This window comes from Myxine glutinosa, chromosome 8 (assembly GCF_964187855.1).
Source record: "Myxine glutinosa chromosome 8, kmMyxGlut1.1, whole genome shotgun sequence".
Lineage (NCBI taxonomy): Eukaryota > Metazoa > Chordata > Myxini > Myxiniformes > Myxinidae > Myxine > Myxine glutinosa.
In genome coordinates, this window is record NC_136268.1 from 1,042,040 (window position 1) to 1,056,678 (window position 14,639).

General features: G+C 48.8%; 1 protein-coding gene across 1 annotated transcript in view; it reads left to right on the forward strand.

The window, feature by feature from the left end:
- Nucleotides 1–14,639, forward strand: part of LOC137432271 (chemerin-like receptor 2) — a 39,403-nt gene that overhangs the window by 22,950 nt on the left and 1,814 nt on the right. The window contains exon 2 of the mRNA XM_068124066.2: nt 6,310–6,880. Coding sequence (XP_067980167.1) covers nt 6,310–6,880 — 571 coding nt within the window. The remainder of the gene's footprint in view (nt 1–6,309; nt 6,881–14,639) is intronic.

Sequence of the window (14,639 nt, forward strand, 5' to 3'; positions counted from 1 at the left end):
ACGTTCGCGCAGCAGTACGACGACTCACGATCATTGCCGAGCTCTCACGAATTAACAAGACTCCGCCAAGACTGCCGTAAGCATGCAGTAAGCGCCAGTAGGCGCCAGTACGACCTGTCACAAGACCGGGTATATATAGGCGATCCCCGGCGGCGAAATCATTTCATCTCCTGATTCCAAGCTGGTCACATCGATCACATCCAAGCTGGTCACGGCGGCCACGTGATTGTGCACGTCTTCCTGGATCCCCTCCCCCTCTTCCTGGCTGGCGGCATCATTGGAAGGCTTGGAGTTGATGATTTATATAAACGACATACAAAAATAACGTGAATTAGCGTCGTCTGAATTTTAAGATCGTAGTTAGGTCGGCGCGATTCTTGGCCGTTCTTATATATAGGGCAAGGACAGCCGCCGCGCAGTCGGGCTCGGACGGGTGGGCACGTACGCGTGCGTACTGCGGTCGTAGTGAGGTCGTAGTGCCGTAGTAGTGCAGTCGTAGTGGGATCGGGGTGGATCGGGGCGAAGACGTGTGGGCACGGGCTAGGACTTGTGGCGATCTTGCCGCGCACTTGGCGGATCGGGCTTTGTCGGCGCGGCGGTCACGGCGCGATCGTACGGGAGTCGTGGCAGGGGTGTTTTGGTATGACTGTGGGAAAATTTACAGCCGATCTTGCCGAAAAGTCGTGTTGGTGCGGGGAATCGCCAGATCGGGGGTGATCGGGGCGATTCGTGGCCACTCAAATCCGGTATGACTGGGGCTTAAGGAATGAGGGCTTGCATATACACGTCATTGTTTTTGAGATCAGATACAAGATGGCCGACTGGCGGCCATTTTGTTACTTAAATGTGTCTCCACCAATTTCTCAGACATGCATGCTCCGATTTTGTTCAACCTTGGCACAAGCACAGCACATGATGGCATACACGTGCACCTCCCTTTATTTTGCGATCTGATCAAAGATGGCCGACTGGTAGACTGGCGGCCATTTTAGTTGTAAAAAAAACCTGATATTCAACACGTTCTAAACCTTTTCTCAGACATGCATTTACCGATCTTGTTCAAACTTTGCAAACAGATAACAAATGATGGCTTACATAGGCATGACACGTTTTTTTGAGATGAGATCCAAGATGGCCGACTTGCAGCTATTTTGTTACTTAAATGTCTCCCCAACCATTTCTTGAACATACATGTTCCGATTTTGTTCAAACTTGGCACAAGCACAGCACATGATGGCATACACGTGCACCTCCCTTTATTTTGCGATCTGATCAAAGATGGCCGACTGGTAGACTGGCGGCCATTTTAGTTGTAAAAAAACCCGATATTCAACACGTTCTAAACCTTTTCTCAGACATGCATTTACCGATCTTGTTCAAACTTTGCAAACAGATAATAAATGATGGCTTACATAGGCATGACATGTTTTTTTGAGATGAGATTCAAGATGGCCGACTTGCGGCTATTTTGTTACTTAAATGTCTCCCCAACCATTTATTGAACATACATGTTCCGATTTTGTTCAAACTTGGCACAAGCAGAATAAATGATGGCATATACGTGCGCCTCACTTTATTTTGCGATCTGATCAAAGATGGCCGACTGATAGACTGGAGGCCATTTTCGTTGTAAAAAAAACCGATTTTGAACACGTTCTCCACCATTTCTCAGAAATGCATTTACCGATCACGCTCAATCTTGGCACACAGATGACGAATGATGGCTTACATATGTGTGTCATTTATTTTCGAGATCAGATCCAAGATGGCCGACTGGCAGCCATTTTGTTACTTAAACGTGTCGACAACCATTTATTGACATGCATTGACCAATTTTCTTCAAACTTTGCACAAAGACAATACATGAGTATACATATGCAGAAGATTTTGTTTTGTCATCCGACCAAAGATGGCCGACTAACAGACTTTAACTCCGTACAGCAAAATTACTAAAAACCACGGTGGGGGCTATGACATTTTATGTCTTTTTCTTCTTATTTTACCTTATTCAGTTTTATTTACCTTTATCATATTTTTTTTTCTCTTTTCACTCTACTTCATTTTTCTTCTTCTCTTTTCTCTTCTCTTTCCCTTTTCTCCCCCTTTACTCTGTATTTTATATCAGTTTTTATTCTGTTCAATTACTGTTATCGTCCCCATGTTTAAAAAAAAAAAAAACGTGGGGATATTGTAATCGGTTCCGTTTCTCTGTCTGTCCATCACACTATCTCCTCCTAAACGGTTGTGCAGAAATTCACCAAACTTGGTAGACCTGATCACCACATCGTATGAAGGTGCAAGAGCAGTACCATTTTTGGCCCCACTCCCTGTGGCGGGATCAAAAGTTCAAGTACCAAAATATGCAATTTTGGGCACATTTTAAACATTTAAAAAAGGAACCTTTGTATGTATATACAATCAACATTGGAGGACGCATGAAACATGTAACGTTTTTTTTGGATTTGACCCTCGGTTAATGCCCCGAAGGGTGGGGACTTGGATCACAAGGGTCAAAACGGGGAAAAAAGTTTAACTCAAAATTTGTTATTAGGTCATTCCTGGTGGAACTTTTTGCCATCTTTCAACTTTGCTTTAGGTGGGAAGCGTGCGATGGTGCTTCATCGACCTCGCAATAGTTTTTTTCCCATTTTCATAATATTTATATTGTTGCGGATCTGTCGCCGGCCTTCTCCCCTTATCAAGGGGGGATTGATCCCCTTGTCTTTACTGACCTGGCGCGACCCGAGACCTATTACGTCCCTTCCAGACAGTGCAAAATAGGGTTTTGGGACCAAATTCTTGCTCGTACCTAAGTACTCGTGCTGCCCTGGAAGCGAGGAAACAAGCCTCGCACGAACCACGTGTGATGGTAATACGCCGAGCGGTTGCGTACACGTGATCCGCGCCGTTATAACTAATGGAACCCGATTGGAGCGATCTTATTCGTGCCATGCTTAGTCAATTGGAGAAATCACGGGAACGATCGAATTCAGAAGAAAAGGAAGAACAAATAGATTTAATGAGTATTGCACGTATTTACAGTTCAGGACGAAGAGACACAGGGAAATCCTTATACAGTCTTATTCTTAATACCCAAAGACAACGGGCCCGTCTGACACACTCACACGGGGATTGCAGATGGGCAGGATGATGTTCAGGCCAAACGCGCCGGCTTGGTCATCCAGGAACGGCCCCGTCCGGCTCTCCTCGGTCACAGCATGTCCCACGATGATGGAGGTAGGCGAAGACAAGGCCACGCCATGCGTCTCTCAAACAAGGGTGATATATCGGGGCGAACGGCAGGGACGGCTTTTATGGCAAAAGGCGGTTACGCAGCTTCATTCACCCGCTTGGCTGAACCGCGCAAGTTGGTTATAAACGCCCTGGCTGCACCCACGTATCTCCAGTGATCGTCAAGTTCATACGGTGCGAGTGATGCAGATACTCTTCAAGTCCTCTTTGCCGTACGTCCCCCTCTGCGCGTCCTCTTTGCCGCACGTCCCCCTCTGCGAGTCCTCTTTGCCGCACGTCCCCCTCTGCGAGTCCTCTTTGCCGCACGTCCCCCTCTGCGAGTCCTCTTTGCCGCACGTCCCCCTCTGCGAGTCCTCTTTGCCGCACGTCCCCCTCTGCGAGTCCTCTTTGCCGCACGTCCCCCTCTGCGAGTCCTGTTGAGGGCTTTGCGCATCGGGTTATATAGCCCCGCCCCGCGAGCCTTCTGGAACTCACCAGACTCTTCTCACCACGCCCTCTGACGCCACCACCTCTGAGCCCTGATTGGTGGCTCATGCTTACCGTCATCGCCTCTGCCGCTCCCGACCTCAACGCCGGCCCCACCTTTTTAGGCCTACCTCGTGTTAGCTCAACTAATGAACAACCAATGCTTAACAAACTGGATTGCGCCCACAGAGGTGGAATGGTTTGCCGAAGTAGGACCTATTCTCCTGTCTTAACACTGGAAGGGGCCTACTCTCACATATACTAAGACATAACTATACTACAAATGAGGCTACATGTTGCTTGTGTGACTATCTATGGGGGGAAAACCTTTAACATTTATTGAGCTCACTGTACACATCTCAAAACAGTAGCAATATTTATTTACTATTGTTATTATGTTTGTATTTTTCTTTATATGCATTTTTTAAATTTGTACCTCCACCACTGGAGGTGGACGGAGGTTATGTTTTCACCATTGTCTGTGAACAGGATATCTAAAAAAGTTGTGGACAGATTCGGACGGAACTTGGTGGACAGGTTGGATGTGTAACAAGGAAGAACTGATTCCATTTAGGTGAAGATTCGAATCCGGATCAGAGAATTTATCAAGTGATTCTTCACCATTGAGAGATGGGGCCAACAACGATTATATAGCATGATATTTCAAAAAGTTGTGGACGAGTTATGACAAAACTTGGTGGATGAGGTGGGTAGGTGACAAGAACAAGGCTATGCAGATCTGGCCGATCAGTGGGATACAAAATGTAAAGTGTTCAGCCTGGCGGAGGTATGGCAGAGGTACCTGGCGGAGGTATGCGCTCTACCGAGTGCCGTTCTAGTTTTATTTGTTATTACTTTTCAAAGACTTTAGTTGTTTGTTTTTTTAAATCTAATCTTCAGTCACTTCTTGTTTTTCCCTTTTCATTTTCAATCTTCTCCAAGTCATAATCCCTTGACTTTTAACTCCTAAACCTTGACCTTCCCTGTCAAAATCACCCACCTTTGATCCACTCCCACCCCATATGGTCCATCACCCTATCCCACATTTCTCTATCCGACAAAGGGTTAATGCCCGCAGCGTTAGCTTTCCTTGCCTCCCATGTCGCTTATACCTTGACCAATGTCCAGTTGATTTCATCCATTGTTCCACCTGTCCTCTGATACAGCTCGGCACAAGCTTTCACAAGGAAGAATACCTCCTAATATGTGGTGACAATACCCATGTGATACCTGGGGGTGAGCTTTGTGTATAATAATTTTATGATATTGTGGCGGACACAAAAGCCCACTGGCGTGGTGACATCATTCCACGCACCAAGTGGGCGGTGGCCACGCCCGAGGGGTAGGCGTGGCCTCATGATATACACCGGGCGACCAGCCCGGAGGAGTTCAGTGTTACAGTGTAGTCTTACAATAAAGACGTTTATATGTTACCGCTTGTCCGCTTCCTCCTTGCTCACAAGCAGCGCGCGTAACGCCGCGCTTTACTGGTGACCCCGACGTGATCTCATCCGACCGCGGCCCCCAGTTCACCTCGGAGCTCTGGGGGGCGGTTACGCAGGGGCTCGGGGTCCGGCTGCACCGAACCACGGCCTACCACCCCCAGGCTAACGGCCTGTGTGAGCGATTTCACCGCTCATTGAAGGCCGCGCTCCGGGCCACCCTCCGCGACGGCGGCTGGGTCGACAGGCTCCCCTGGGTCCTGCTGGGCCTCCGGACGGCGCCCAAGGAGGACCTGCGCGCATCCGCGGCGGAGTTGGTCTTCGGGCAACCGCTGCGGGTGCCGGGCGAGTTCCTCCCCGACTCCACGGCACCATGGTCCGCGGCACAGCAGCGCTCCGCTCTGCAAGAGACCGCCCAGAGGTTCGCCCCGGTGCCAACGGCATGCCACGGGCACCCACCGACGCACGTCGCCCCGGAGCTTCGCACGGCGGAGTACGTCTTCGTCCGCCACGATGCCCATCGGACACCACTGCGGCCCCCGTACGACGGGCCTTTCCGCGTGCTGGAGACCGGGGCGAAGCACTTCACCCTGGACATCGGCGGTACTCCTGACCGCGTTTCGGTAGACCGCCTCAAGCCGGCCCACCTCGATGTGGACCATCCACCGCCAGTGGCCCGACCCCCACGTCGGGGCCACCCTCCTGCGGGCGGACCCCCGGCACCACCCAGCCCCGCCGCCACGGCGCCCCCCGGTCCTGCACCCATCCCAGGGGCAGCCAGGGGCATCCCACCTGGTATCCCTGCACCCCGGACGCCGCCGACCGCCAGGGGGCGCTTCGGCCGGGTCATTCGTCTGCCCCGCAAACTGGCCCTCCAGGTGCGCGGGAATTCTGGGGGGGCGCGTGTGGCGGACACAAAAGCCCACTGGCGTGGTGACATCATTCCACGCACCAAGTGGGCGGTGGCCACGCCCGAGGGGTAGGCGTGGCCTCATGATATACACCGGGCGACCAGCCCGGAGGAGTTCAGTGTTACAGTGTAGTCTTACAATAAAGACGTTTATATGTTACCGCTTGTCCGCTTCCTCCTTGCTCACAAGCAGCGCGCGTAACGCCGCGCTTTAATATTATGTTTCTTTCTCTTCCCCAGTGACGACGACATCAGTACTGCTGGCCCCTTGTATGATGAAGCAATTGACGACTTCTCGAACATTACCGTTCACTTAAGCAATACTAGCCACAGAGCTCATTTGTTGAAGATCGAGAACGTTATTATCGCCACAAGTGTTATGCAAGGAATCGTCTTTCTCCTCGGTTTGCCTGGCAATATAATTGTGATTGCCATGACCATACGGACTGTCTCTCGCCTACCCGGCTCCATGTTTATCCTGAATCTCGCCATTGCTGACTTGCTTTTGGTCCTTACGCTGCCACTGTGGATTACATCCATGGTGCTGGAGAATCGCTGGCCATTTGGTTATGGACTCTGCAAACTGCTGCCATTTTTATGCAACGTGAACATCATAGCAAGCCTCTACTTTGTGATGCTCCTAAGCGTCGACCGGTACTTGCTGGCATCAGGCGTGGCACAGCGATGGCGCACACCCAAGATGGCTGCCCTGGCCTGCCTCGTTGTATGGCTGTTTTCCGCTCTCATTGGCACTCCTGAACTCATCTTTAACGACTTGTTTGTGGATGAATACGTTTCCATCTGCCATCAGGTAAGCTGTATATAATGCTATCAGGGAGATTGCTGCCCCTTATTTGTTTTTTTTTTATACAAGATCGAGGCTCGTGTAAGAGAACTTTGATCACAAAAAGACAAACTGACACATAAAACATAAGATAAAGGGAGCGGGAGAACAAGATGGAGAGCAGGCACATCGGGATATTTGTGGGTGGGAGAGGGCTTGGGGGGAGGAGGCATGGGAAAGGGGGTGAGGGGGGAGGAGGCAGAGGTTAAAAAAAAAAAAACACGTGGACACTGCTTGGACTTCCAGGAAAGAAGTCGGTATTTCAGAAAAGTGGATCTGGGGTGAAATGACAGGGGTAGAAAAGATCAAGGTTTTGGATGGGGGAAGACAAGAGATGGTCGTGAACAGCTGTTTTAAAGACCTGGAGGGGGAGTGGGATTGAAGAGAGTGAGGGAGTTTGTTTCAGAGGCGGGAGTAAAGGGGAATGAAAGAGTGAAGGTGAGCAGAGAGTCTTGATTTTGGCAATTTCACCAGAAGAGGGTTGCTGGCAGATCTTGTGCGACCTGTAGGAATATTTGGGGGGCAGAGCACAGAGAGAGCTGGGGGAGCAAGGCCGGAGAGGAGTCTGTAGAAGACAGAAAGACCACCAACCTGCCTGTGGTGAGTGAGTGAAAGGCCCTTGGAGTTAGCTTCATCGCGGGAGATTCCAATGATTCTGAAATCTTTGGTTTCAACAGCGTGAAGCCGAGCGAGGTGTGAGGCAGGAGCACCAGCCCAGAGGGGAGAGCAGTATTCCATTGAGCTGCGGATGAAAGCCTTGTATGTGGTGAGGAGCTCAGGTTTGCCAAGGAAGGACTTCGCACGACGGAGGATGCCCAGTCAGCGACTGGCTTTGGAGGTCAGCTTGGAACTTTGATTTTCCTAGGAAAGATCATGGCAGATAGTGAGACCCAAAAGCTTGAGTGATAGACCTTCTTGGAGATGATTGTTGAGAAAGTAGATTGGAGGGTTGTCCAGTCGGTCTTTTCAGAGAGACATAGTGAGAGTGTGAGATTTGTCAGGATTGAAAGACATGTAACCTGTTTACAACGCTGGCCCCTCATCATTCTTGTTGTGGGGTAGCCAGGTGTGTTGGGAAAGGGGGAGAGGGGGTTCAGCATCATATAGTGTACAATGTTTGTCAAATTTGGATTTCATATTGTTTTAATTACATCAATCGATCAAACAATTATTTTATTTCTCATAACCAAATACACCTGTCGCTTTTCTGATGAGAATACTATGATGGGGGGAGGGTAGGGGGTGGGAGGGAAGAGAAAAAGAGGGGGGAGATAGGTGGGAGAGTGGGGTGGAATAGAGACAGAGGTGGGAAGAGAGAGGGAGATACAGGGGTTGGAAGAGTGAGAAAGGGAGAGTGAGTAAGGAAGGGAGGAAGGGAGGGGAGCGATGACATGGGATGAAGAAGGGAGGATTGAGGATGAAGGAGGGGCGAGGAGTTCGAGGGCAAGGGAGGAGAAATTCCGGGAGTGATGTGACATAATAGGTGAAATGTGATACCCAGTTTAATGACCATCAGGTGATAATAGTTAATTACAATAATGAGGGACGGCACACACACTGATGAATCACCCTGCCTGTAAAACACTGGGATGACAGTTTATAGCTCGGTCGGGAATCAAATTCAGGCTAGACAGCCAGGACATGTGCGTACCTCTCGGCCATCCTGCCATGGTGTGGGGATTCATTGCTTTCTAGCCAGTGAATCTCTTTATTCCGAAAGTCTTTTGAAAGCTCCTTGCTGCTCATGTTTGAGTCTTTGCTGTGAAATGCACAACCCAGCAGAGGAAACCTACAGGAACAGCTGATTTTATTATGAAATTATCAGAATCATGACAATTTAACACAGGTGGAGGTCAATTAACTTGGTATGTCATTTTGAAGGTGATTGGTTACACCTGAGCTAAATTACACTTGCTATTATAAGAGGGGTGGACACTTATCCAACCAAGATAATCTAGTTTTGTATTTTTAATTAGTTTCGTGAAATTTGTGGAATTTGTTTTTCACTTGTAAGTTGTGTAAATAAAGGTGAAAAATGTCTGCTTTAATGCATTTTAATTCCGGCTACAAGGTAACAAAAGATGAAAATTTGAAAGGGGGGGGGGGGGGGGGAGGGGCATAGACTTTCGACAGGCACTGTATGTGATATATATTTTTTGTGATGAGCACCCACAAAATTATCTTCTAAAGGGGTGTATAAATTTTGCCAAATACTTATTTTCATTCCTGCACACTGTTGGATGTCCCTCAGTACGCTTGCAAAGTTTCAGGCTGCTAGGTTTCAAGGTTTTGGAGTTATGGAGGAGACACACACACTTTTATTATTTTCTCATAGAGGACTCTTCATTTTAAATAGAATCTCAAAGCACTTTACAAAAAAGACTAAAAATAAAAAAATGACCTTGACAAGGGTATATATACTATGAAAAAGATATGATTTAAAAAATAATAATTAAAAAATTGTCGCTGACGAGGCAATGATTATTCCAAAAGGCAGAAAGCTCCATGGACTTGGAACACATCGCTTCTGATATCAAATCCTTCCTCTTTTCCAATGGCTTGATCTCGAATCATCAATTTGGATTCAGGCCAGGTTATTGTCCCCCGTCGCACCGCGGAGCGAAAGGGGGACTATGGTTTTCCCCTCCGTCCGTGTGTGCGTCCGTCCGTCCATGCGTGCGTGCGTCCGTGCGTGCGTGCGTGCGGGCATGTGTGCGTGCATGCACAAGCGAAGGACCGAATTCTAATTTGGTGTGTGGGTGCAACCCACGTCAAAATCCAAGATGGCCACCGCCATGTATGTCTGAACCTTGTGAGCGGAATATCTTGAAAAATAAGCGAAGTACCAACTTATAATCTGGTGTGTGGGTGTATCTAGGCACAAGGAAGAACGCTATTGAAAATTGGGTCGCCACGTCAAAATCCAAGATGGCCACCACCATATAAATGTCTGAACCTTGTGAGCGAAATATCTTGGGTCGCCACGTCAAAATCCAAGATGGCCACCGCCATGTATGTCTGAACCTTGTGAGTGGAATATCTTGAAAAATAAGCGAAGTACCAACGTCTAATCTGGTGTGTGGGTGTATCTCGGCATAAGGAAGAATGCTATTGAAAATTGGGTCGCCACGTCAAAATCCAAGATGGCCGCCACCATATATATATCTGAACATTGTGAGCGAAATATCTTGAAAAATAAACGAACTGTAAACTTCTAATCTGGTGTGTGGGTGTATCTACGGATAAGGAAGGACGCTATTGAAAATTGGGTCGCCACGTCAAAATCCAAGATGGCCGCCGCCATGTATGTCTGAAACTTGTGAGCGGAATATCTTGAAAAATAAGCGAAGTACCAACTTCTAATCTGGTGTGTGGGTGTATCTACGCATAAGGGAGAACGCTATTGAAAATTTGGTCGTCACGTCAAAATCCAAGATGTCCGCCTTGTGTCTTCCACTTTGTCAACTCACATCACTTCACTGACGGGGAACCTAGGCGTAATGCTTGTTCTACTCTGGACATGCTGCTTCTGCTGTCTCAACAATGGATGGAGGTCCTCAATGCCAAACAGGAAATCCGAGCTGTCTCTCTTGACATATCACGTACCTTCGATACGGTCTGGCACACCGCTCTGCTCACCAAACTCTCCTCCTATGATATCCATGGAAACCTCCATGCATGGCTTGTGGACTTCCTCTCTGGTCGTCGTCAACGTGTGGCCCTGAATGGATTTCTCTCATCTCCCCTTCCTGTTCAGGCTGGAGTTCCCCAAAGCAGTGTTCTGGGCCTTGTGCTTTTTCGGGTCTTCATTGATAAATCTCTCCGACTCTCTGGAAAATCCTCTCCATCTTTATGCTGATGAATCCACTCTCTGCCGCTCCATATCTCAACCCTCAGGTCGGCAGTCAGTAGCATCTACACTCTCTGCAGAACTGGACAAAATCACAAACTGGTCAAAAAAGTGGAACATGTCTTTCAATCCTGACTAATCTCACACTCTCACTTTGTCTCTCCGAAAAGACCGACTGGACAACCCTCACATCTTTATTTCTGAACAATCCTCTCCAAGAAGTTCTGTCACTCAAGCTTTTGGGTCTCACTATCTGCCATGATCTTTCCTGGGAAAACCACATTTCCAAGCTGGCCTCCAAAGCCAGTCGCCGACTGGGCATCCTCCGTCGTGCGAAGTCCTTCCTTAGCACTCCTGAGCTCCTCACCACATACAAGGCTTTCATCTGCAGCTCAATGGAATACTGTACCCCCCTCTGGGCCGGTGCTCCTGCCTCACACCTAGCTCGGCTTCACGCTGTTGAAACCAAAGCTTTCAAAATCATTGGAATCTCCCGCGATGAAGCTAACTCCGAGGGCCTCTCACTTACTCACCACAGGCAGGTTGGTGGTCTTTCTGTCTTCTACCAACTCCTCTCCGGCTTAGGTCCCCCTGCTCTCTCTGGGCTCTGTCCCCCAATTATTCCTGCAGGATGCACAAGATCTGCCAGCAACCCTCTTATGGTTAAACTGCCAAAATCAAGACTCTCTGCTCACCTTCACTCTTTCATTCATCTTTACTCCCACCACTGGAACAAACTCCCTCACTCTATTCAAGCTCACCCCTCCCTCCAGATCTTCATAACAGCTGTTCCCCACCATTTCTTATCTTCCCCCATCCAAAACCTTCATCTTTTCTGCCCCTGTTAAAACACCCCAAATCCACCTGTTTCAATGTCCAACGTATTTCCTGAAATTCCTGGCAGTGTTCATTTGCTTTATCCCCCTTCCCTCCCCCCCCCCCCCACACGCCCCTTCACCCCACCAGCCCTCTTCCTTCCACAGATCTACCGACCCTACTGTTGTTCTACTGTTGCTGTTCTCTACTGTTGTTGTGCTTGTATGCTATTCTCTCTCTCTCCCCCTCTTGTCTCCTGCTCCCTTACCTTTATTCCAAGAAACACTCAAGCCGGGGTTGAAAATGGCGCTGCTCCGACCCGAGTTCTCTCACAGCCCTCATATGATCCTCTCGCTGAGCTCAGTGAAAAGTTTGTTTCCATCCAGTGGTTGTTTTTTTATGGATGTTAGCGGTTCCTTGTCAGCAAACTGTATGGGCTTCATTAGCTCCACCGGAGTCGTTGGTCATGCTCAGAGTTGCGGTGCCAAGTCCAATAGAAATGCTTCGTCTCACCAGAGAGATATTCCAAACCTGGATTGTGTATATCGTCTCGTATTGAAAAACGTCCAGATCTTTTGCAGCCTCCCTCTTGCTTTCTGCCTATTTGGATTGTTGTCGACTAAACAATGGCATCGTACCTTTCATTTGGGTTCAAAACGTATACGTCCACACATCACCTGATTGGCCGGCCCTCATCCCATCACACATCTGCTCCATTTGGCAAGGTGGCAAAATAACATGTGGGCGAGCTTGCTTTGGCAGCCCAAACCTGGATGGCTACACGACATGGAATTGCCGTACAGGGGGCGGCACGATTTTCAACCGGGGGTCGACCGGTGCACGGAAACGAGGCTCTCGAGGGGGGCAGCACAATGATGGACATGTAAACAAATCTTCCAGGAAAGAGTTTAGGAGCACGCTCGGTTGGCAGGAGTTATGAAGAGAAGGGGGTGATTCTAAAAGCCTTTATTCATCACTGAGGCACTGGAATGTGAATCGAAATGACGGAGACGGGTGACATTGGGGTGGTTCAGTAAGAATTTGCAACTGGCATTGCCAGCTGGAAAGGGTCTTCAAGCCCATTTTGGCCACTCACGGCCTGAATGGCCAGATCAAGGATTAGCAAAATGAACAATGCTGGCCCTGAAGCGAGTTGGCAAGATCCGCACTGGTAAGCCTGTGCCAGGGTCAGCTAATTATCGCTAACTGATTGGTTCAGAGCACGAGAAAGCTCAAAGTGAGAGCGAGTGTGCGTAAAGGTGGCACAGCAAACGGCTAAGTGCTGACCAGTCAAAATTGACAGATAGATGACGGTTTGTCCTGCCCTCGTAGACGTAAGATGGCATCAGACGTACTGCTCCTAATGGGCAGATTGCTGCGGGAGAGAGTGTCGAGGTTCGGCTTTGCTCAAGGTGTCACACTGGACCTATGCCACCTTGGTTTATCGATGCCACTGGCTGTGGAGTATATGTATGGAGGGGGTATATTGAATGGACTGGTATACGTTTGGCACAGACGGAGCATAGACCGAACGGAGGGTGCAAGATCAGAAAGGAAGCGGTAGATACCAAAGAGACCACACAATGCGACGTGAAAGTGACGCAGCTTCAGCACGGAAGACGCCAACAGTCAAATGATCAAATGTGCGCAAATTAACAATTAACCACAACTTGACTGCAGTTGCCTCTTGCAATCGAGCTTCATACATGCAGTTCATGTTGTTGTTGTTTTGTTTTTTTGTATACAAGATCGAGGCTCGTGTAAGAGCTAACATTGATCACAAAAAGACAAACTGACACATAGAACATAAGATAAAGGGAGTGGGAGAACAAGATGGGGAGAGAGAGGGAAGCACACAAGTACAACATTTGAGAGCAGGGACATCGAGAGATCTGTGGGAGGGAGAGGGCTTGGGGGGAGAAGGCACGGGAAGGGGGTGGGGGGGGGGGGGAGGTGGGAGAGGTATAAAATACATGGACACTGCTAGGACTTCCAGGAAAGAAGTCGGAATTTCAAAAAAGTGGATCTGGGGTGAATTAACGGGGGAAGAAGAGATCAAGGTTTTGGATGGGGGAAGATAAGAGATGGTGGTGAACAGCTGTTTTAAAGACCTGGAGGGAGGAGTGGGATTGAAGAGAGTGAGGGAGTTTGTTCCAGAGGTGGGAGAAAAGAGGAACAAAGGAGTGAAGGTGAGCAGAGAGTCTTCATTTTGGCAGTTTAACCAGAAGAGGGTTGCTGGCAGATCTTGTGCGTCCTGAAGGAATATTTGGGGGACAGAGCACAGAGAGAGCTGGGGGAGCAAGGCCGGAGAGGAGTCGGTAGAAGACAGAAAGACCACCAACCTGCCTGCGGTGAGTGAGTGAAAGGCCCTCAGAATCAGCTTCATTGCGGGAGATTCCAATGATTCTGAATGCTTTGGTCTCAACAGCGTGAAGCCGAGCTAGGTGTGAGCCAGGAGCACAAGCCCAGAGGGGAGAGCAGTATTCCATTGAGCTGCGGATGAAAGCCTTGGATGTGGCGAGGAGCTCAGGTGTGCCAAGGAAGGACTTCGCCCGACAGAGGATGCCCAGTCGGCGACTGGCTTTAGCGGCCAGCTTGGAAATGTGGTTTTCCCAGGAAAGATCATGGCACATAGTGAGACCAAAATGTTTAGCTGAATCGAGGTTTTAAAAATTTGATTACTCATGTTTTTGTGCAATTGAAATTTGATTTGTTTTTGTGATGGTGCCACACATCCACATCTCTCAAACATGGACATACAGACAAATACACGATCCAAACACAGTCATTGAGCTTGGGGGAAATGACGTCACTTCCCGAGGTAGCTTGGGTACCAGTGATGTCACAACAACAGTGCCGCCTTTCACGCCACACTCAGCAGGGACATTTCCTAAGGAGGAATTTCCTCCTCTCCATGGATGCCAACCTATGGGGATTGCCCGTGCTCTTAACTTTTTAAATACTGAATATGAAGCAATGAAGCAAAGATCTTTATAAAGTCTTTGTTATGATTCGGCCGGAGTTTGAATCCCCGACCTCGCAGACTCAGAGCGGAATGCC